The sequence below is a fragment of the Salvia miltiorrhiza genome, chromosome 8 (assembly GCF_028751815.1).
Source record: "Salvia miltiorrhiza cultivar Shanhuang (shh) chromosome 8, IMPLAD_Smil_shh, whole genome shotgun sequence".
Lineage (NCBI taxonomy): Eukaryota > Viridiplantae > Streptophyta > Magnoliopsida > Lamiales > Lamiaceae > Salvia > Salvia miltiorrhiza.
In genome coordinates this window covers 31095046-31119138 of record NC_080394.1, presented here as the reverse complement: position 1 = coordinate 31119138, position 24093 = coordinate 31095046, and the positions used below count along the sequence as shown (strand labels likewise).

The window sequence follows — 24093 nt, the reverse complement described above, 5'->3', positions numbered from 1 at the left end:
TATGAACTCTAAATAATATTTATCAGTAAAAATTGAAATTAAAAAAATGTATATCCTAACTTTGAATTAATTAACCCAAATAATTTATTATTAATTCAAATTAATAAATATAAAAAATAATTATAACCTTAATTGGATGAGTGAACCCTTATTAATTATCTTTATATTATATTAAATCATAATAAATTAAAATTGAAGAAAAAATAATTAAAAATTATAACAAATTAAGAGTGGTACACGGTGGTACACACTAAATTATGGGATAGAGGATCCCATTTGGTTGTCGACTATATTGTGAGTGGTGAAAAGTAAGGGTAATGGAGTATTATAATTGATGGTGTATAGTTCACAAATATGTATGAATTTTTTTGTGGACATCTCAGAAAGAAAAAATAAGAACTTCTTTCATGGATGCAAATAGTATAAAAAATATTACTCCATCTGTCCACCAACTCGTGTCCTAATTTTCATTTTGCTCTGTCCATCAATTAGTGTCCTACCCATTTTTAGTAACTATTTCCTTAACAAATAAATTACTTTTTCTTAAAAGTCGTGCCCATTTCTCCACTCAACAAATAAACAATACATTTTTTTTCTTAAAACCTGTGCCCCTTCCCATAGGACACGAATTGGTGGACGGAGGTAATATTAAACAAAAACAAAACCCTAAATTTCTAGCACACAACAAAATAACCCTATGCCACACCTGAGCGGCACCGCTACGGCGCTACCCACCCGCAGTCACGGCCGCCTCCCTCTTCCTTTGGCGTGGCACCGCCAACTACAACATCGTCCACCCTAACCTGAACCACCACTCCCTTTGCGGCTTCGCTATAGTGATGCTATTACTTTAAATGAATTATGTACTTTATAATATCCATCAAACTTATTTGATTGCTTTTCTTCATATCCTCTAATAAACTACTCTATCCCTGCAGCGTAGAATAAAGGCCCCGTTGAATCAATATTGCCTTCATTTTCAACCTTCACAAACCAAAACCGTGTTTTCCAGTAAACTTATCTGCTTCATATTTTGTCGTCGACATCCTTCAATTGATTGTGCCGATCTCGTCTTTCTACAGCGGCGCCACTTGTATAGAATTGATCAAAACTCGAATGTAGTGAGTAATGAGCTTTAGATTCACGGGCGGATCCAATATTTGTTGATAGGGAGGACTGAACTCGAAGATATTGAACGAGGTGGTAGCCCCCGAGCCAAAATTTTCGGGCAGTTTGTACAATTTATTTTTATGTGTAAATATAAATTTAATGGATTTAGGATTAAAATTCGATCACCGACTATAATAAATAATTATTCTCTTTCTATTGATTCAATAACATATGCTAACGCTACCCCTGCAAATTGTACCATTATAGTTGAAAGAATATAAAAAACTACATCTATATATTTTTTTAAAAAAATAATCTATCTTCCACAAGAATAAATTATTTTTTATTTTATTTTTCTGAAAATTGGACTAGGCTAAAATTGAACTATATAGATATTAGACGAAATATATTTAATATATATAGAACAAAATTTTGGGGTTGCACTGGGCTGGAGCCCAGTGCAGCCCCTACATAGATCCGCCCCTGTTTAGATTGATAACAAAATAAGACAAGCGATTTACATGGTTTGACAATACGCCTACATCCACGGAGGGTAAACGGTGAAATTATATTGATATTTGGAGGAGGAAGAACTACAATGCAAGATCAAATGAATCACAGTGTCAACATACAACTAAAACTCCTTAGCTAATTCACTGTTTTTCTTCTTGATCTCTCGCACTTTTCTTGACTCTCAACTAAGCTATTGCAGCTAATCTTTTGTGGAATGTTAAGAATGTTATGTACACAAAAAATTACAAGAGAAAATCATAACATAAATCCTTCTAGAATCCGCACATAAGGGCCTCCACTATGGGAGGTTCCTCATCCATGTGGCAATTATGCTACCGGTTCTACCATAGTGGGAACCAAAATTTGGGGTACCAAGGAAGGAATGGGTTCCTGCAGGAGAAGCTGGTGCGTGGCTTATGAGGTGGGGACCACCAAGCTTGGGGCGACACGCGACAGGAGGGACACTCGCCCTCAGCGCACAGGTGAAGCACGTGCAATGCACACGCTCATTGTGCGACTGGGCAAAGAAAAAGGCGAAAATGGCAGCTGGTGGCCATACTTTCGTTTCTTTTTTTCCTTTGAATTCTTGTATCAATATTCAATAGTGCATGTATTCTCTTCTATTTGGTTTTGTCTTTTTCTTACTTATTTTATACTAAATAAACATTGGATGCTAAAAAAAATTGATTAATATTAAAACTTTTGACAATTAATTTTTTTATAATTTTTTTTAAAAAGTATGCTACATAAAGTTGCGAGGAAGGAACGAGCAAATGAACAACAGTCAAATTTTTACAGTATAACGTTGAAATAAATACCGACTAAATTTGTAACAGACATATTTTTTTCCTATAAATAACACCACAATTTCATATCTTTCTTGCATAACTCTCTATACTTATTTCTCAAATTTTCTTGCTTCTCAAAAAATTTCAAGAACATCATCAATGGATTTTCAAATTGGTTTGATCCCTATGGATCAAATTCTGCTTCTCAAAATTCAAGTTTCCCTTCTCAAAATTCTGACAATCCATCTCAAAATTCAGACGTTCGTTCCAATTTTGCAAATTTCTCGTGGCCAAATATGCCTAATCCTCAAATATATCCTAACAATCCCATGAGTCAATCCGTCCCTCCATTTCAATTTTTATCCCAAGGGCATCCGCCTCAGGGGTTTCAGCCATACGGATATCCGGCCCCCCGAGTTGGTATCCCCCGCCAGGATTTCCCCCGCAAGGATATCCTTCGCAGGGGTTTATGTTTATAGACTCATCTAGGAGGAGTAGCATAGATGGGAGTGGTACTGACGGAAGGACACCATCATCAGAAAATGCAGTTCAAGGTTCGGAGAATATAAATCTCTCTGTTGAGCCATAATCCGACGACGATGAAAAGAATACCAACAAGCCACAAGCGTTTTATTCAGATGCGGAAAGTTAATTTCTTGCGCGATGTTGGATCGACATTAGCATCGATTCGGTGGTTGGAAACAACCAAAAGAGCGAGCAAATGTGGAAACATGTTGCAAAAGCCTACAATGCAGCACTCCATCTAAGAAACCCAATCAATTGAAGTCTCATTTCTACAATATGCAAAAACATGTAAAATTATTTTCTGAATGTTACAATAGGATTGCAGGCATCTGGAACAGCGGTGCAAATGATGCTGATATTATGGAGATGGCACAAACTGAATATAAGCAACATCGCGGTACACAGGGTTTTAAGTACATTGGAGTTTGGAAAATTTTGACTGAAGTTCCCAAGTTTGCCGAAGTTGAAGGAAATGTTCACGCATCCAAACGAACCAAAATACAGAATGAGGAGCCTACATGTCATCTTCTACAGATGAAGAAACTCCCACAAGCCGCCCAATGGTGCAAAAAGCAGCAAAGAGAAAGGCAAAGGGGAAGGGAAAAAATGAAGACGTCGGTGCACTGCATGAAGTTGCAAAAGAGCATGAAACTAATGCAGCCAACTACATACGTATAATGCAAGAAAATGCGCGTATAAAAAAGGAGGACCAACGCCTAAAGGAGGAGAAACAACGTCTAAAGGAGTATGAAATCATAATGAAGGACACATCAGGGATGACGGGAATGCAGCTTGACGCGCACAAAAAATATTGCGAGAAGATACTGAAAAAATAGGAAGATGAAAATTAGGTGTGTTATCTTGTATCTACTAAGATTTGTTTTTAATTCTGTAACTGTTGTGTGTAACCGTTGAATTTACCTTTCAATAAAATGTACTTGTTTCAATAAAATATTGTTGCATTCTCCAACGGTCATATTAAATTAAAAATTAACCGTTACCTTCTCCAAAGGTCATATTAAATTAAAAATTAGCCGTTGCCTTCTCCAACGGTCATATTAAATTAAAAAGTAGCCGTTGCCTTATCCAACGGTCATATTAAATTAAAAAGTAGCAGTTGTCTTCTCCAACGGTTAGCCCTTTTTTATTATAAATACATGGGCAAAGGTGCAGATACCCCCCCGAACTACACCCCCCTAGAGCTTTTAGCCCCCCATACTCGGTCAAAGCGCGTTGACCTCCCCAAAGTCTCGGAAGAAGGGTGCAATTAGGTCCCTCTGTTAAACGGCGTTTAAACGCCGTTTTCTTTAATCTTTTTTCTTTTTTTTTTAATTTCTAATGGGTCCCACTCCTCTCTCTCTCTTCTCCACCGCCAAGTGATGTACCACCTCCTTCGACTACCTCTCCGGCGGCCGCGACACCCTCTGCGCCGTCCGCTCCCGCGGCTTCAGCCTCCTCTGCTGGAACACCACCTTTGACCCCAAGAGAATCTACAACACCTCCTCCGCGCCGCTTACTTCCCTCGCAATCGGCGATACCCAAATCTACGCATTGAGGAACACCACCGGCGGCGAAAATGCAATTTGCTGGCGAGGAAATCACGTTTCTCCCGCTCAATTTCCCGATCGATTTTGCATGGTTTCGTCGGGGCTCCGATTTTCCTGTGGAGTTGTTGAGGCCAGCAGCAGGGTTTTGTGTTGGGGAGGCGACGGCGGCGGCAGCGTGACTTCATCTTCAATCCAATCAGAATTTGCGAATTTCTCAATGTTCAATATTTGCAGAGGCAGCAACGACGACGGCCAGCTGAATATACCGTCGAACACCTCCGGCGACTACAAAGACCTCGCGCTCGGAGCAAACCACACGTGCGCGATCAGACGATCGAACGGCGCCGTCGTGTGCTGGGGCGGAAACGGAGAGTTCTCGAGCAGCATTACTGACGAAATCTCATTCGAATCCATTGTAGCAGGCCTCAATTTCACCTGCGGTTTGACGTGGCGCAATCTCTCGGTCATCTGCTGGGGCGCCGGATGGCCTACCTCCGTGGTGAACGAGCTGCCGTTGCAGAAGACTCTCCCGGGGCCCTGCGTCGACACGTCGTGCTCCTGCGGTTGGGGTGGGGCCCACAGGGACTAAAAAAAACAAAGAAAAATGGGAAAAACGGCGTTAAACAACCGTTTAGGAGCGGGGTGTTTTTTGCACCCTTTTTCCGAGACTATGGGGAGGTCAACGCGCTTTGACCGAGTATGGGGGGCTAAAAGCTCTAGGGGGTGGAGTTCAGGGGGGTATCTGCACCTTTGCCCTAAATACATGTACCATTTACTTCATTTTCATCATCTACAAAGAACAATCACCTCTCCTCCAATATATTTCTTCATAACTTCAGAACATTTCACTCATGTCTTCATCTTCTTCTGAGCGTGATGCTGAAGAAACAGCTGCAGCTGCAGCTGATTTATGCCTAATTGTTCTTAATTTGGGGGTTTGATTGTGCTAAATTGGAGTTAAATATTTTGGAATTTGGTGCGTTTATGAGTCTGTTTGATGTGTTGCATGAGATTTTGATAAAATATGAGAAAGAATCATAGTTTGGAGATTTTGGATCAGAAATCGCTTATTTGGGCTCAAATTGGTGCCAGTGCTGTTAATCACTCGCCAGCCCTGACAAGGCTCCCCAGAGTGGTCGAGGCAGCCAGAGCTGAATTCCAGAGTCGATAGAGCTGAGTTCCAAAACTGACCAAACTCGACAGAGCCGAACTCCTGAGTCGACAGAGCTGAGTTCCAGAGCTGACCAAAACTCACCAGAACTGACTAAAACTTGCCAGACCTGCTGAACTCCAGAGCTGACTACGTCTCCAGAGCTGACTACTTATCCAGAGCTACCTATGTCTTCAGAGCTCACCGTATCCAGAGCTCACCTTATCTAGAGATGACCGAATCAAGAGCTGACAATCCCTAGCCAGAGCTGGCAATCACGTGTCCAGAGCTGGCAATCACACGCAAGGCCGCCAGCACTATTCCAGAGCTGGCAATCACTCGCCAGTGCTGCCGTGACTTGCCAAGCACTCTTTCCCAACCTGCACTCTCCTGTGCGCGCACGATTCTATCTCTTAGGCCCACTTTGGCTAGGCCGTTCTTGCTGGTCTTTAGGGTTGATGAAAGGTAGTCTATATAAAGGGCTTAACGTTCATCGTGAAAAATATATCTTTTCAGCCTTCGGACCAAGATAATCTTCTACCTTAAGCATCAAAACACTTTACAGTTTTCTCATTTTCATAGTTCTTAAGATTTCCGAGTTTTTTGTTCTAAGTTAGTGTTCAATTCAGTTTGGTTTAGTTTACTGTTTTGAGTTGTAATCAAGTGACAGTGATTCACTTCTCGCGACGATTTCGGTATTTATTATTTATGTTAATTCTTTGCTTCTACTTGAATTATGTTTTACTTTCAATTATGCAATTTCGTTTATGTCAGTTTAGATTAGAAGCTTTTAATTACAGTTGTTTAAATTCTTAGCGTAATAGCGTTTAAATTTGAGTAGCCTTTACTTTACCGTTTAATTCTGCCTAGGGTTAGTAATTTATTTATGCTTAAGTATTTGTGTTTCGCCTAGTTAATTCCGAGTTTAATTTCACGTTAAGTTTAATTTACAAGTGTTAGTTTAATTTTACAGTTTTCAAACGACAACCTTTACTGCTTTCGTTGTGATACAATTAGAAGCCCTGTTAAATCTTCCTTGAGAGACGACTTGGGTTAGCTTACACGTTACAATAGATCTTGTCCTATTGCGAGTCAATCTAGCGTAGTGTTTAGGTTGAGTCAGCAGCTGCAGCTGTAGCTGAAGCTGAAGCTTTTATGGAATAGTACATGCGTCAGTAGATGGAGAATGACAACATCCATCAACGTGTGCTCCGAGCAATAGCATCAAACACACGCCACTCAAGAAGACATGTGCAACAAGATCGGGTGGGGGCACACGAACGACTCATGAGGGATTATTTTGATGAAAATCCAACATGGGGTCCCAACGTATTTAGGCGGCATTTTCGGATGCGGAAAGAGTTATTCACTCGCATAGTGAATGCCTTGGAAGCCAACAACACATGGTTTCAACAAAGACCCGATGCCACAGGGAAGAAAGGTTTCACGCCATAACAAAAATGCACGAATGCAATTAGACAGTCGGCATATGGTGGCCCAGCTGATCACTACGATGAGTACTTACGGATTTTTAAAAAAACAGGGTACGAGTGCTTGCGCCACTTCTGCCGAGGTGTTATTGAGGTTTTCGGTGCACACTACTTGAGGAGGCCAACCGTTGATGACTATCAGCGTTTGATGAAAATGCACGAGCAGAGGCATGGCTTTCCTGGAATGCTCGAAAGTCTTGATTGTATACACTGGACATGGAAAAATTGTCTAGTAGCATGGAAATGCCAATTCACCAATGGCGATCATGGAGTCCCAACAATTATGCTTGAAGTGGTTGCATCTCAAGATTTGTGGATTTGGCATGTTTTTTTTGGAGTTGCAGGGTCCAACAATGATATAAACGTGCTCAATCAATCTCCACTATTCAACGTCGTTCTACAAGGGCGAGCGCCTTCCATCCCATTCACAGTAAATGGCACGCAATATGCTCATGGATACTACCTAACAGACGGTAAATATCCTGAGTGGACAACTTTTGTCAAGAGCTTCCAACATCCTCAAGATCCAAAAAGAAGGAAGTTCAAGGAAATGCAAGAAGCTGCGAGGAAGGATGTAGAACGCACATTTGGGGTTCTCCAAGCTCGTTGGGCAATGATTAGAGGTCCGAGTCGCCTCTGGTATAAAGAAAACATCACTGACATTATGTATGCTTGCATTATTTTACATAATATGATAATTGAAGATGAAGGGAAAATGGCAAGTCAGTGGGTCGAAGACGAACCAAGCACGTCGAGCAATAATATTGCAGGGAAAATAAATCGTGGTTTGGTAGGAGGATTCAACGAGTACCTCAAAAGGGGTGCTAGAGTACGTGACAAAACAATACATCACCAACTTCGATCCGATCTGGTTGAGCACGTGTGGGCGCGATTCGGCGATGATTAGTGTCATAATTAATTTTTTTTGAGTTTGTCATTTGGTATTTACATTAAGATGTTGTGTGTATTTAAATTTGTGTTTTTAACTTTAGTTGTGTGTTGTAAGAAATTGATTTTCAATAAAATGCGCGTTTGAATTTTAATTTTTTAAAATTTTAAAGTATATGTTATCATTTGAATAAATAATTTATTTGTATAATTATATTAATCTTAAAATTATATTATACTATTTAAATAAATTAATTTATTCATATAATTAATTTTATTAAAGTAAAACATAATATAAAATTAAATACATAAATATATATATATATATATATAGGGAGAGGTTCAAATAAGAACCACTAATAAAATAAGAACGGAGAACCATTTTAAGCCATTCGATCATCAAGATCTACGGTGGATGCATCATCTTGGTGGACGGATGCAGGTGCTGGGTTCGAATCCTGAAGGGAGCAAAAAAATTATTTTTTTCGGATGCATTAAATTTAATAGCGGATGCATTAATTTGTATAGCAGATGCATTAATTTTATTGGTTCTTATGTTCTCACGATAATTGTGGTTCTCACTATAACCGCACCCTATATATATATATATATATATATATATATATATATATATAGGGGGCCGCTCCAATGAGACCCCCTAATTTTAGTGAGATCTAGGGCACGATTTGGTGCGTTTATTTTATCAATCCTATGGCTGATATTGTATCTGGAGGGTGATTTTTTTTCGCAGGGTTCGAATCCTGGAGGGAGCAGAATATTTTAAATTTTGTTATTCAGTAGTATATACTGCATTGTTCATCAGTATATACGGCCCTGTTCATCAGTATATATGTCTTATTCATTACGAATTTTTCAAATTTTATTTTTCATCAGTAGATACATCTTGTTCATTAGATATACGTTTTGTTCATTAGTATTATATGTCTTATTCATTGTACTCATGTTACACGAAAAATAGGGGGTCTCACTAGAGCGCGCCCCTATATATATATATATATATATATATATATATAGAGTGGTAAAAGTAATAATAATGATATTGGAGTCCATGAATAGTTAAAAATGAGGTAGTACTATAGTGGAGAAAATATGAGATAGTTGAAAAAGGAGGCAGTAGATGAGGTGGCACACATGTGGCATCCACTATGGGTAGCACCATAGTGGATACAAGATAACACAACTAATTATCATCTTCTCATTTTTTCAGTATCTTCTCACAGTGTTTTTTGTGCAAGTAAAGCTGCATTTCCGTCATCCCTGATGTGTCATTCATTACGATTTCATACTCCTTTAGACGTTGCCTCTCCTCCTTTAGACGTTGTTCCACCTTTTTTAGAAGTTGTTCATCTTTTTTTATAAGCGCATTTTCTTCCATTATACGTAGGTATTTTGCTGCATTGGTTTCATGCTCTTTTGCAACTTCACGCAGTGCACCGATGTCATCTTTTTTTCCCTTCCCCTTCTCTTTTCTCTTTGCCGATTTATGCCCCATTGGGCGACTCGTGGTAGTTTCTTCAGCTGTAGAAGATGATGTGTAGGCTCTTCCTTCTATATTTTTGATTCTTTTGGATGCTTGAACATTTCCTTCCACCTCGGTAAACTTGGAAACTTCTTTCAAAATTCTCCAAACTCCAACATATTTAAAACTTTTTGTACCGTGATGCTCCTTGTATTCTGTTTGTGCCATCTCCATAATATCTGCGTCATTTGCACCGCTCTTCCAAATGCTTGCAATCCTATTGGAACATTTAGAAAATAATTTCACCTGTTTCTGCATCTTGTAGAAATTAGCCTTCAATTGTTTAAACTTTCTGCTTGGAGTGTTGGCAGGGCGATTTTCATTGTAGGCTTTCACAATGCGTTTCAACATTTTGTCCATCTTTTGCTCATTTTCAACAACTGAATCGATGCTAATATCGATGTAACATTGCGCAAGAACTTCACACTCCGCATCTGAATAAAACACCCGGCGCATGTTGGTATTCTCTTCGTCGTCGTCGGATGAAGACTCAACAGAGAGATTTATATTCTCCAAACCTTGAACTGTCCTTCCTGAAGATGTTGTGCCTCCATCAGTACCACTCTCATCTACACTGGTCCTCCTAGAGGAGTCAGAAAATATAAACCTCTGTGAAGGATATCCTTGTGGGGAAAATCCTGGAGGGGGATACCATTGAAAGGGAATTTCGTATGGCTGAAATCCCTGAGATGGATGCCCTTGGGATGAAAATTGAAATGAATGGGCTGATTGACTCATGGGATTGTTGGGATATACTTGAGGATTAGACATATTTGGCCAAGAGAAATTTGGAATAGTCGGGCGAATGCCGAAATTTTGAGAAGGATCGGTACAATTTTGTGAAAGAGAACTTGAATTTGATCCATATGGATCAAACCAATTTGGAAATCCACTCATGATGTTTCTAAATTTTTTGGAGAAGAACTAAATATGATAAATAGATGAAGAGTAATTGTGGGTAAGAAACATATGAATACATGAAGCTATATATAGAGAAAAATACCCCTTATTAAATATGGCCGTTTGAGAATTGAAACGTTACAATTGTAGTGGCTTCGTTACTTCGTACCATCACATCAAATATAGTAGTGGCTTCGTACCATCACATCAAATATAGGGGATAGATGGATTGATATGTAGATATCTGACAAATTTATTTGTTTGATTGTCTATATAGTATGAAGAAAAGTGTAAAGAAGAAAAAAGAAAATAAAGAAAAAAAAATGAAAAAAAAGAAGAAGAAGAAACGAACGAAATAGAAAAAGGAAACAAACATTAAAAAAGGTGGAAAGAAAAAATAAAAACCAAAAAAAAGAAAGAAAAGGAAACAGACGGGTCCCACATGTTAGTTTGCTACCTGGTAGCAAACTTGCTACCCAATCCATTTTGCTACCCCAAATATTTTATCTCCACTGTGGTGCTACCTCTTCCACGTGGGATACTACCCGCCCATAGTGGATGGCCTAAGGGCTCAACCTACTGCATTCATAAGAAGTGATTCCATGCGGCAAACCTATGCATGCAACTTTCATTATTTGCATGCATGTCCTTGAGTTCTTCTCATATATAGTCTGCGTACACACTCTTCATATGTTTAGATTGAATTGTCAATTCAAAATTATTTCCATTTAATATTGAGTTACGATAAAAATGATCATTTTCAATGTGAATAGAATTGAATTTTTAATTATGATTATTAAATAAGTACTTCATTCATTGACGAAAAATAATTTTATCGTGTGTTGGACACAGATTTTAATAAAATTGTTAAAATTATTGTAAGTAAAATAAATACTCCCTTCATCCCATAAAAAAGTACCACTTCAGGATGGCACGAATTTAAGAAAAAATATAGTACTCACTCCGTTCCAATAATGAAGACACATACAATTTATTTGGGCACAATAATTTAGGAGAACTAGATTAGAGAGAGTTTAGGGTTGGTTTAATTATTTTAACTCTCAACTCTCTCTCTCATCTTCTCCGACCACCACCACCGCCGCCGCCGCCGCCGACCACCGCCGATTTCCTCTGCTATGCCGCCAAAAATCGAACCCAGAAAATCAAAACTAGAAATCGCAAATTATCCAAAAAATTTAGCACCAAAAAATGATTCAAAATTAGCATCAAAATTGCAAATCTGTGAATTCGAAATTCTACAAAATAAAAATTGGAAAAGATCCACTACAAAATTCGACAGAAATAGCTACGAAAATTTCCGTAGCTAAAAACACTAATTCTGTAGCTAAACTGTTTTACCTACGGATCGGAACGGACGTCGTCCGATGGTAAATCACTCGTCGCTAAATTTTTAGCCACGAAAATGGGGGTTCCGTTGTTAACTTTAGCTACAAATTTAGCTACGAAAATTCCCTCACTAGAGTTTGTCGCCTATTACGTCGTCTAACAGTCGGTAACAGAATTAGCTACGGAAAAATCTGTAGCTAAACGGCTACGCAAACATCCGTAGCTAGTCCGTCAATAGACAAATCCGGGGACCGGAGTTTTTTTATCGGCGATTTGGATTTAGCTACGGAAAAATCTGTAGCTAAATTGCTGAAATTTTGTATTTTTATTTTAATTTTTGTTTACCTAGTTACGACCTGTTACATACTCGATTTCCAGTAGAACTAGCAACAATTAATACTATTTCAATATCCAACAGACATATTCATTATCCCATCAACTATTTTAAAACCAAACGCAGAGGAATAGTCAATATTAAAGTCATAAACTAAAATAGTTTAGAAATCACATATTTAACAAGTATTTCAAAACCAAACACCTAGAAATAGTAGTCATAGACCAAACTAGTTAAGAAATCACATATCAAACAAGTATTTCAAAACCAAATCAAAATAGTCGATATCAAAATCAAAACACATGTATGATCATGGAACATGTGATGAAGGATTTGGATAGCTAGTGCCGCTACTTAATTGCCCTTGCAACTGCTTGATAATCTCCATTGCCACTTTAACATATTCATCTAATCGAGATGTCCTTTCTCGCTCCGCTTGCAGCTGCTACTCTAAATCCAACAATTTGTTGCCTGTGAACTTATTCTAATTGCTTTACTTCTTATCTTCCTTCTCGGCCTCAGCCGCCCTCTTGGCCCTAACACCAACATGGCTAGCGTTCGTCTTCTCCAGATGCAGCTTGTCGTACGTGTTGAACAATTTCATCTCTTCCGTGACCTTAACAAGATCCATAGTCGGCTTCTCACAAACAGTAAGCATGTAAGGACCGACAACTTGTGTGATTGTAGCTAGGGGTGAGCAGTCGGTCTGGACCGGACCGGACCGACAAAACCGATGACCGACTTTTTAATATTTTTTGGACCGAACCGGACTAACTGAAACTCTAGAACCGAACCGAAACCGCCATCGGTTCTCGGTCCAGTTCGATCCAAAACCGACGAATTTTGGCAGTTTGCGAAATAAACAAAAAAAAATCATATTTTAACCTATTTAACAACAATAATTCAATACAACAAAAATCGATAAAATAAAATCCATAAACTAACTCCAATAAAAAACTACGAAGTCCATAATTAGGGTTTCAATGCATTTTTCAGAATATTAGAAATTAATTAAAATATTAATAATATTAATAAAAATATTAAATATATATTTAATAAATATATTCGGTTCGATCCGGTTTTCGTCGATTTTGGCCTCCCCGGGACCGAACCGGACCAATACATAGACCAAAACCGGCCCGGACCGAAAAATCGATCGGTTCGGTCCGGTTCGTCGGTTCTAATCCGATTTTGCTCTCCTCTAGCTATAGCCAGCTCCTCTGGAGTAGAATCGCCGGCCTGAAAGAGAAAGGGTGTGTGCATAAGAGATCCACAATAATTAGGAAAAAAAGCATCACTCGTTCAAGGGCCCATTTTACCTTGAACTTGCGAACACGTCTTGGGAAGACAACGAGCTTAGCTTTGAATGTCTTCAATCTATGGCGATTGTGGTGGTTGTTAGCAGATTTGCTAATTAAGCAATTAAGTTAAAGAAAAAGTCATTTACAAACATAGACCACTTAATTAAAGCATAACAAAAAATTTCTTAATCTCTGTGTCGAAAAGTACTCCCTCCGTCCCACGAAGCATGATCCAGTTTCCTTTTTAGTTTATCCCACGAAGCTTGACCTGTTTCTAAAAATGACAAAAAATTTACCCTTTATTCACATTTTCACTTTTTCACCTACCACACTTAACACACAAAATACCAATTTCTTAATTCTCGGGCCGAAAAGAAATGGGTCATGCTTCATGAGACGAAGGGAGTACAATTTATAGGTAAATATAAAAGAGAATGTAGTATGTAAAGTTCAAAAATTAAAATAAAACTCTTTTTCATTAACAAATAAAAATAGGTAAATAAATTTTTTTTGTGGATAAAAGAAAAATCAGGTAATACTTGACTAGAAGTCCAATCAAATAAGGTACTCGATAATTTTAAGAATTGAATCAGGATAGAGTAATGATTTAGAAAAATATCGGGGAAATACAGTATAACGAATATATTCGAATTAAACATAATTAATAATTGAGTATTTTTTTTATTCTAAGATCTAAAATTAACTAAAGAGTGTTTGGTGTATAAATACATGAACTCTACTCATTTTTTTGATATTTAATATGAACTTTAGATTATAAATATATGAATTTACTCACTTTTTGGTATTTAACATGAACTTTAAAACTTAGTTATAAATACATAAACTTTAAACTTATTCAATTTTGAGCTTGTTTTTCATTTTTTCCCAAATTAAAGTCGACTTGGAATGCCTAAATCTTGACGTGGACAATTGGCATCTGACGAGCTTGCAGAAACACCCGATGAGGAACCTATCGATGCTGGTTGTGATCCCCCAAATCTTAATTTGATTTTCTAAATGACGAAATTAGTTTTCTGAAATCTCTAAATCTTAAAGACGAATTTGACTTTGTGAATTTGTAGATAAATATTTATTGTTCACTTTCATATTTTAATTTTGGGTTATTTTTTCCTCTAACCAAAAATTACGTCGTTGTATCTCAGCGTCGAATTGTCCACGTCAAAATTCATATATTTTAAATTAGCTTTAATATGAAAAAAATGAAAAATGAGTCAAAAATTGAATAAATTTAAAATTCATATTAAATACCAATAAATAAAGAGTGGATTTTGAAAATAGCCACTTTTATATAGCAAAAATAAATTTTACTCACTAAAATAAAAACTTAAAAAAATACCCACTTTTTGTGTTAAAGGACTAAATTACCCTTCTATATAAATGGGCAAACCCTAGCCTACTCTCATTCTCTCATCTATCTCTCTCTCTCTACATGCTCTCATTTCCCTCTCTCTCTACACGCTCTCTCTTCTCTCTCTCTCTCTCTCTATACACGCTGACTCTTTCTCTTCTCTCTCTTTCTCTTCCAAGCGGCGCCACCGCCTGCTCCCACGCCCACCGCCAACTCCGTCGCCCACGACGAGGCCAGCAGCAGCGCCACTGACTCCGACGGTGGCGCATCAGGCGTCTCCGCTTCTCCAATCTCAGTCGGCGCCGATTTTTCTCTCTCTCTCTCTTCACGAAAATTCACCTGCTGCAGGCGGCGGAGGTGGTGGTGAAGATGCTGCTCGCGGTTGTCGTGATATTGAATCTGGCGATCTGTAAATTGGAATTTCAGATCTGGAGCTGCCTAGCTAAGTCCGCCGGAGAGGAGGCGGTGGACGACGATCAGCAGCCCCGCCACCACCCGCGGCACCGCCTTGCTGCGGTAGGGTCGTGCGTTGCCTTCCTCTCCAACTCCCTCTGATAATCAGTATCCATAACCGATTGAATTTCTAAATTAAAACCTAATTTCAATTCAATTAAAACCTAATTTTCGATTGTGAGAGAGAGAGAGAATTGGGGGAGAGTTGATTGTTGATGATGAGAATGATTGAGATGTAGACTTTAGTTATATTCAATTTGAATTTAATCGAAAAAAAATACAAATAACGAAGAAATTGATGAAAATCACGTAATTTTGTACAAATGTTCTTGAATTCACAATCAGGTTTATGAATTCACAACTGAATTATCAACGTTGGTTGTGAATTCACAATTGAAATAGTGTTGATTGTGAATTCAAGTTTTATTGGTTGTGAATTCACAACTTGAAATAGTGTTGGTTGTGAATTTAAGTTTTATCGGTTGTGAATTCACAACTCGAAATAATGTTGGTTGTGAATTCACGCGAATTCACAACCAACACTTGTTATTCATAACCAATACTTGAATTCAGTTGTGAATTCGAGTTGAATTCACAAACAGTGAACAATGGGTATTTGTAAATTTTTTATATGTAAGGGTAAAATTGTAAATGAGGGTATTTTTTAAAGTTTTTATATTAGTGGGTAAAATTTATTTTTACTATATAAAAGTGGCTATTCTTATAAATTAACACATAAATAAATAAGTTTATGTATTTATAATCGAATTAAATTTTTTTATTAAATGCCAAAAAAGAAATACTAAAATTTATGTACTGTGAACCAATGACCCTCAACTAAAATCCTACTTTTCCCTCCCAACTCTAAGTTCCAAGTCCAAGAGTGAAGACGCCCCCTCCCCTCCCAACCCTGCCCTGCCGCCGCGACTCGCCCCTCCCCCGCCCCACTCTCTTTGCGGCGCCGCCGCAGCAGGTGGCTCTCTCCTCTCGCACGCAGCGCCCCCGCGGCAGCAGCTCGCAGTCGCGCCTCGCTCGCTCCGCCTCCGGCGATCTCTTCTCGCCTTCCCGGCGCCGCCTCCGGCCCTCCGCCTTATCGCCTTAATAGTGGTAGGTTCCGATTAATGCAGTTGCTTGCTCTCTTTAATTCTGCATTTTATCAATCGCCTGACTCGAATCCTTCTCATGTTTGGTCAAATTCTGGAATTGTTTGAATCTAAATATATTGAAGGCTGTTTTAATTGTATCTATGTAATTTTTGTATTGTGAGATTTAGATTGAGGTACATTTTATTTCAACGTATCATCTCATCTGTAAATAGCTATTGTTTTGATTTTGAAATATAAAGTTAGAACACAGCAGGTTACTTGCTGAAATAGAAGATATATATATATATATATATATATATATATATATATATATATATATGGAGGGGTTAGGTTACAAACCCCTCCTAAAATATAAAATACGAACCAGCTAAAGTGTGTGAATTCTATGTAGAACATGTCTAAACTCCATGTTTAAATGTCTGAATTTCGAAAATTAAATTTTAGCTACTTAAGAGATTCGAACTCAGACGTTGAATTCATCGAATTCATCCAACAAAGTGATGAATCAACCGTCAAAGTGCTGAAAATGGTTTTCATTTTATACTATCTCAAAAAGAGTTTTTATTTTAGTCCGCCCAAATATATCACACATATATGTGTGATATATTTGGGCGGATTAAAATAAAAACACCTTTTAGAATATAAAATAGGAACTATTTTCAGCCTTTAGATCATCAAGATTTACGGTTGATTCATCACCTTGTTGGATGAATTCATGGTCCTGAGTTCGAATCCGATAGGTAGCAAAATAATTATTAAATTGCAATTCATATATTTACACAACGAATTCATACGTGTTCTGCATGGATTTCATACATTTTAAGTAGTTCGTATTTTATATGTTAAGTGTTTATACGGTAGTCCTCCCCTATATATATATATATATATATATATATATAGGGTCAAGTTAAACAGAGAATGCTAAATATTTAGAGAATAGAGAAATCGTGAAACAAAAACGAACAGATCTACAAATTTAACGAACAGATCAATGTACCGCATGAACAGCAATTTGAACAGACGTATTTAGTAAAAAAAAAGAAAATCTCGCCACCAACAGGATTCGAACCCTGGGCAAATTGCTGTTCATGCGGTACATTGATCTGTTCGTTAAATTTGTAGATCTGTTCGTTTTTGTTTCCAATTTCTCTATTCTCTAAATATTTAGCATTCTCCGTTTAACCTTTCTCTCTCTATATATATATATATATATATATATATTAAGTTGGGTAATTATGATACCCTAATACCCAATCCGGTTATTAGGGTTCTCGATAATTTGATCAGGGTAGGGTACCCGACCCAATTTACAGAAAATATTCTAATATATACTTATATTATATTTATATTAGTTTCTTTAGTTATCAATTCTAAGAATAAGAATTAGCTATTAAGAAATTGATGTCTTGGAAAAAATGAGATGGCCACCTAATTCCATAAATTATTTATTTATCTTCATTCTTACCTAATGCTCAAATATGCATATGTTTTTTGGTGTAACAAGCTTCTTTGGATTGTTTCGTTATACATTGAGGGTTCCCCATTTTGGCTAAGTGAGTCAAATTCAACCAAAAATAAGTCACTACTTATTGACACAATGACACCAAAACTGGAAGGGATTTACTGTTTATATTACTTACTCTCAATGATTATGTCTTTGTTGCATATGAATTCTAAAAATCGCTACCTGTCATTTATTCAGTCATTTGCAGTTGTCAAATAGTTTGAACAGAAAATAGATTACTTAGTTCCTTAACAGGTGTACTCGTACTAGATTCATGTTCTGTTATATATTTCTGGCAGTTTGACCTAGTATGGAAGACCAAAGGAGACGTACCCTGGAAGCTCTAGAGCGACGATTTGCTCAAGCAAAGTCAGAGGTTCAGTCACAGAAACAGAATAGCAAGAAAAGACCAGCTGAAGATAAGAAAACAGTTGCTTTACATGTTGAATCCTTGTCTGCAGATTCACCAATCAATAAGCCACTCTCCAAATCTTCATCTAAAAGAGGTTTGTCTTGAAGTATGATTACAGACTGCAATCTGCATCTTTTATTTAAAGTTTCTTGCTATATCATTACCTATTAAGATGATAAGCTATGAGATTACAAAATATATCGTGGAAGCTTGACAAGTTTGCGTAAGAACTGGAAAAGCTTACAGAACATTTTTAAAGTAGAACTAATCACAGGCGCACAGCTAGAGTGAAAGCTTTTACATTGAGGTCAAAGACCCTTTTAGATGATTTGTCATGGTGAGAAGTGGTAAACATTTAACTGAAGTTTTAGTATTGTTTTCTGTGAAACTACTATGTTTCAAATTTGTAAAATATTTGTAGGTAATGCCATTTCAAGTTTTAAAGTCTTTAGCATCCTCCTCTTGTCTGATGTCATGTGTCCTCCCTGGTTGCTGTGCAGGAAAATTTTCTTTTACGGATCATACTTCTAAAGAAGGTATTGTTGATGTGTTAAAAAAAAATTCTGTTCCTGTTTGCATTCTGAGCTTGATATATATATTGAACTTTAGTATTATCTATGCTATTTTACAGATACAGGATTAAATGAGCCTGCATACTTGAAGCTTTCTCACTCTGTTCATGAAAATTTGCTCCCAAATGGTGCACAAGTTAGTTGTCAACCATTCCTCTGAGTATCTGTGTTGTCATTTGGCATGCAGTTACCTAGAAATCAGGTTAACTAGTGCTTCTCTATATACTTTATTGTGCAGGTTTCTGATGGTAGAATCACAGTTAATGGGGTTTTACATGAGCTTTTCCAACATGGTGATTCAGCTAAGAAATACATGCAAGGATCCAAAAGTATAAAAATTGAGAATACAATACTTCTAGATAATTATGTCCACAAACATGGCAGTTCAAGTTCTGGTCATATTCAAGCACTACAGCATGGCTCAAAACGCTCTAAAAAGCATATGTCCCTGAAGCAACATAAGAGTATCGGATCATTTGACTTGCCAAAAGAGTTCCATAAGTGAGTTCACTTTTCAGTTCTGCTTTGCTCCATGTGTGACCTGCTTCACCCCAATCTTAATCAATTGATACCTGCTTTCCTTTTTGTACTTAGTTAGTATGCAAAGTTGGAAGCTTGTCGCATGTTCTTTCTATTTTTAAGCAGTTAAGTAGAATCATGGAGTTTCTGATTTCACCTTGAATTTAGATGTGCTGTGATAGTCCACAATAATTGCCTTTTGGACATGATTTAGTATTTGCAGTCTAAAAGACATTTACGACTTGGTTAAAATATGTTTCTGTGATGGTCCACAACAATTGGAATTGTTAGGAAGTAGTTTTGTTTTCAGCATGTTTTGGTCTTTATCTTTAATAAGTATATTTCAAAAGTTGTGGTTTGCGTGTTTCGTTTTGGGATGCGTGTGTAACCACTCCTTGGATAGATTTAACAAATATATGTATATGTCATTGACACTAGCTCCAACCTATCGTTGACTGTGATGTTGGTTGCGTTTGCCGAAAACCTATTATTCGATCCTAGCTTTTGTTGTTGTTTGAGATTTACCAGATACTTTTCTCATAATACCTCAAATTTCTTGCTGACTTTTCAGCTTTAACATCTTTAAGCCTATGCATGAAAAGTGGAAATCCTATGTACATCAACTTCTAAGAATTGTCGGGTTAGTTTTTGTGCTATTTTCATCTTTGAGTAATGCCTTTATCTCATAATGTATGTAAGCTTGTATTCTCGAATGCTCTTGCAGGAAAGGGCAGTTGGCTCAGTGCTTCCTTAATGCTGACCTACATGGTGCAATCATTTTAGGTTGGTAACTTTACTCATTCCCCAACCATTGTATAGAAAATTCTAAAATAAAACTTCCCCATCATATTCATACTATGCTTGAAGTATGATTAGAATTTAGATCTTTAATGTATACTAGCAGAAAGAACGTACGTTGTACGTGTAATTAATGTTATTTTAATTGATAATCTATTATTTAAAAAAAATCTATTAATTCATTACTTTTATTAGATAATTTATTGGATGAATATATTTATTTATAAGCCTTATCAATAGCTATAGATATAAAGTATTTTTTTATAGATTTGGGTGACAAATAAATGTATATCAAAATAGATTTATATTTTATAAATATAATAATAAATATATAACAGGGGTAAAATAGGCAATCCACAAGTTGTGCCTTATATTGCCTTAGGCTCTTTTTCTATTAGTATAGATTTTAGGGATAAGGTGCAAAAACACCCTCAATGTTTGTAATGTTCGCATACCCCTCAAAGATTGTTAGGGCGCAAAAATGTCCAAAGCCTGACATTCATGGGGTAATTACACCATGAATTAGACTGACATTAACATCCCGAACAAGCATTTTTTGCACTATCACCTTCTTGACACAATCTCATCCTCGCTGGCCATTGGTCTGTTAAATCGATCTCACGGTCAGATAGTCCACACTTCCAGCTTTACATACCCTCTGGCATTACATGATCCGGTGTTTCTTAATATTTCTATTCAATAAAACATTGATGGACAATCCTAATGAGAATATAAATTTCTGACTTCTCTTACCGTTTCTTTTCTGATATGTATGTATGATTGTTGGTGTCTGTGTAGTTGTTCAGTGTAAAACTGTTGCGTACGTAGGGTTGCATGGCATCATGGTTCGAGAGACTAAAGAAACATTTGGAATTGTTACTCAAGATAATAAATTCAAAGGTAATAATTCAGAGTATTATTACCAACAGAAAATGATGGTTATCCTTAACATTGATCTTTTGTTTTAGTTCAAATTGTTTGAGTGATGTCACGAATTCTGTTTTTTTATTTGCAGTTGTGCCCAAAAAGCTTTCTGTTTTTATGCTCCAAGCAGATTGCTGGAAGGTTACACTACATGGAGATAGACTTGTATCCAGAAACTTGGTTCCATAATTTTATTACGAGTAAGTTCTCCATCTTACGAACTATATGATATCTTTTAATGAAATTGTGCTGGGTCTGTTTTTTAGTTATATTTTTGACATCAGATTTCTGAAGTCACGTTGGAGCATATGTTGTCGGCCTCTCTAAAAAGTTTTATGAATCAGAGTGACGACCACGAGGGTTTGATCGTACGATGCCGGGGTCACCCATTGGCTGATATTAGCTAGAATAGGAATGTGTATACTTAGGCTGAGTACCTAAAATTCTTTGTACAAAATGACTTTTTTTAGAGATAATCTAATAGAGGAATGTTTTCTCTCACAAGTTTTCTGATAGTATTGTTTATTTTCTTACGTCATGTAACTGTTTACACATGTTTCAAATAATCAACAGCTATGTGAATGTACGAGAATTCTATTCAGTTTATTTGATTTATGAGATTATAGAAAATTTTATTAGTTCATACGCGGAGTATATTTGGTGTGAACTATGTTATTTTTTCACACTGGATGCTTGAAAAGAACCTTCAAAATATTGAAAATTATGTTGACCCAAATTATTGTAGGCTGATAAGATTAGTCTGTCATTAGGCTCTTAGATACACATTTCAACTCGAATATAATTTTCATCGAGGTGGAGTGCATATTATAGTACTATGTTTATCATGCTACAGTTGGGAATAAGACTAATGTCTATCTTATTTTTCTTTAATTCTAAGCAAAGCAAAGCTTTAATAAGATTTTTAATGGGTGTTTATTTCTTCAAGTCTCAGACTTATAGACTTTTTAAGTGCATGATAGCTAATCTTTCTGCAATCACTCACGCATTATATACATAGCTAATCTTCAACTACATTTGGTTGAGGTCACTACTCATATTAGACTTTAAAGAAAATCTAGAGTGAATGTATGATAAACTAAGCTCTTGAAAATTGTACAATATTTTATCTTAATATAAGATCTTTAGTCACAAATAAAATGTGGGAATTATATAAGGGTTAATTACATTAAACTCATGAACTTTGCACTGAATTTTATTTTTTCCATGAACTTTAAATTTTGTCTGCATTTTCATGAACATGATAGATAGTTCAATTTTGCCACAATTTTTGTCTCCGGCAAACCTCTAGTTGACATGGCATCGTATTATTCCCATATAATAGGAAATAACGTCATTTCCATTCTATTAAGATTAAAATCGATTACCTTAACCCTAACCGAGCATTTTCTTTTTAATCACCAGGACAAGACGAGAAAAAAGGAGAATCTCGTGCCATTATCGAGTTGTTCTCGTGCTGGAGTTATGGAGGACAGGTAGGGCTCACTTCAATTTTTTATGTTTTCTCTTTGTCATCTAGCATTTTTGTTTACCTATTTAAGCGACATTATGATCAGAAAGTAGGGTTCATAGTTAGCCCATTTTTACGACTGCAAAAATCCCTTTATCAATTTGTTATTTAGTATGCTTTTATTTGCTTGTAAGATTGTTATGGTTATTTATTTTTACATGGACTAATTCTTGTATTTTCTATATTTGTAGTGATGAATTTGCACTTTACATTCATCATGGAGGCAAATTTGTTAGACTAGGATCCTCCAGACTTTACTCTGGTGATGACGTAGAAGGCAAATTTGGTTTTAATCCTGATAAATTTGGTTATTTGGACTTAGAGAAGGAGATCAATAAACTAGGTCATGTATCTTGGAATTGTATTGCATATAAGATACCTAGAAGTCTTGTTTTTATGGACTTGTACAAGGACAAACAGGTCTTGAAAATGATCAAACACTTCTCTAAGACACGTCGATCAATTAACATATATGTGGATGATGGGAAAAGGGCACTGTGAAGGCTGTAACAGTCACCAAAACTATGACCACTACTAATCGTAGTGTTGATAAAGGAAAGCATAAGGCAGATAAATTGAAGAAACAAAGTGTTAATAAATATATGTAGAGGCAAAAAGCAGAAAGCTGAGAAGACTGATAATGGCACAGAAGTGGTTGAAAGTTATGCCAAAGGGAAGGAAAAAGTGGTTGAAAATGCAGTTGAAGAAGATGCAAACGCATCTCTACTCTTAGAAGTTGCACTGTTTGATACTGATCCAGATGATGATGACTATTGCAGCTGAAGAAGATGCAAACACATCTATATTCTTAGAAGCTTTAGCATTTCTTTGATTAATAAGTAGGATATTTTAAACATAAATTGAACTTGAGATCAAACAAGCACTAAAATTCAAATTCAGATTATAGATTATAAGAGCATTGGCAACGGCATCCTCGATGCCTTACTCGAACTCGAGTATTGCACTCGAGTAGGCGATGCAGGGAGGAGCTACTCGAGTGCTACTCGAGTTTTCGAGTATGCTCGAGTGATTTTCTTTTTTTTTTCTTTTTTTTTTAATTCTCTTCTCCTCTTTAAAAATTTCTCTCTCCTCTTTAAAAACTAAAAAAATCAAGTAGGCTATCAAGGAACCCCAATGCAGCACTACCTACTCAATAACACAACCACTATCAAGTAGGCTATCAAGTAAGCTATCAAGGAACCCCCAATGCGGATGCTCTAATCAACTCCAAAATAAATCCATTCATTTACCTAGTACTAGATATTCTCAATTAAGCTAAAATATTAGTTCTCAAATATTTATTAACATGAGATATAGTCATATAAGTGGCAACCAAAATTTTGAGAGAGAGAGAACTAACAAAACTCAAGACTAAAACTATTGGAATAGGAATATATAGGAGCTTTCCTCAAAAAAAGGAATATATAAGAGCAACTGAAATTGTCTTTAACAGTTTCATTCTTTAGATGTTAAAT

The 24093-nt window shown here is 36.6% G+C and overlaps 4 protein-coding genes across 6 annotated transcripts; 2 read left to right on the top strand and 2 right to left on the bottom strand.

The window, feature by feature from the left end:
• Positions 1 to 6920: 6920 nt before the first annotated feature.
• LOC130998319 (uncharacterized) lies at positions 6921 to 8030 on the top strand. Its single transcript, XM_057923747.1, has 2 exons — positions 6921 to 7074; positions 7177 to 8030. The coding sequence occupies exons 1-2, from the start codon at positions 6921 to 6923 to the stop codon at positions 8028 to 8030; spliced, it is 1008 nt and encodes a 335-aa protein (XP_057779730.1).
• A 1197-nt stretch (positions 8031 to 9227) lies between these two features.
• LOC130998318 (uncharacterized) lies at positions 9228 to 10322 on the bottom strand. Its single transcript, XM_057923746.1, has one exon. The coding sequence runs from the start codon at positions 10320 to 10322 to the stop codon at positions 9228 to 9230; it is 1095 nt and encodes a 364-aa protein (XP_057779729.1).
• Positions 10323 to 12608: 2286 nt separating this feature from the next.
• LOC130998317 (60S ribosomal protein L13-1-like) lies at positions 12609 to 15371 on the bottom strand. The gene is made up of 5 exons (XM_057923745.1): positions 15336 to 15371; positions 15142 to 15209; positions 13452 to 13542; positions 13337 to 13371; positions 12609 to 12812 (listed from the first exon to the last, which is right to left on the bottom strand). Exons 1-5 carry the CDS (start codon positions 15369 to 15371, stop codon positions 12626 to 12628), a joined length of 417 nt encoding a protein of 138 aa, XP_057779728.1. The 3' UTR covers positions 12609 to 12625.
• A 712-nt stretch (positions 15372 to 16083) lies between these two features.
• LOC130997658 (ribonuclease MRP protein subunit POP4) lies at positions 16084 to 21733 on the top strand. 3 transcript variants are annotated; one of them, XM_057923058.1, is made up of 10 exons: positions 16084 to 16362; positions 18165 to 18371; positions 18778 to 18813; positions 18909 to 18985; positions 19088 to 19350; positions 19940 to 20008; positions 20093 to 20151; positions 20995 to 21066; positions 21182 to 21290; positions 21375 to 21733. In XM_057923058.1, the coding sequence occupies exons 2-9, from the start codon at positions 18176 to 18178 to the stop codon at positions 21277 to 21279; spliced, it is 870 nt and encodes a 289-aa protein (XP_057779041.1). In that variant the 5' UTR covers positions 16084 to 16362; positions 18165 to 18175; the 3' UTR covers positions 21280 to 21290; positions 21375 to 21733. The 3 variants fall into 3 exon arrangements, with proteins under 3 accessions (XP_057779041.1, XP_057779039.1, XP_057779040.1); XM_057923056.1 differs by having other exon boundaries at positions 20965 to 21066; XM_057923057.1 differs by having other exon boundaries at positions 16134 to 16362; positions 20965 to 21066; positions 21182 to 21733.
• The last annotated feature ends 2360 nt before the right edge of the window (positions 21734 to 24093 follow it).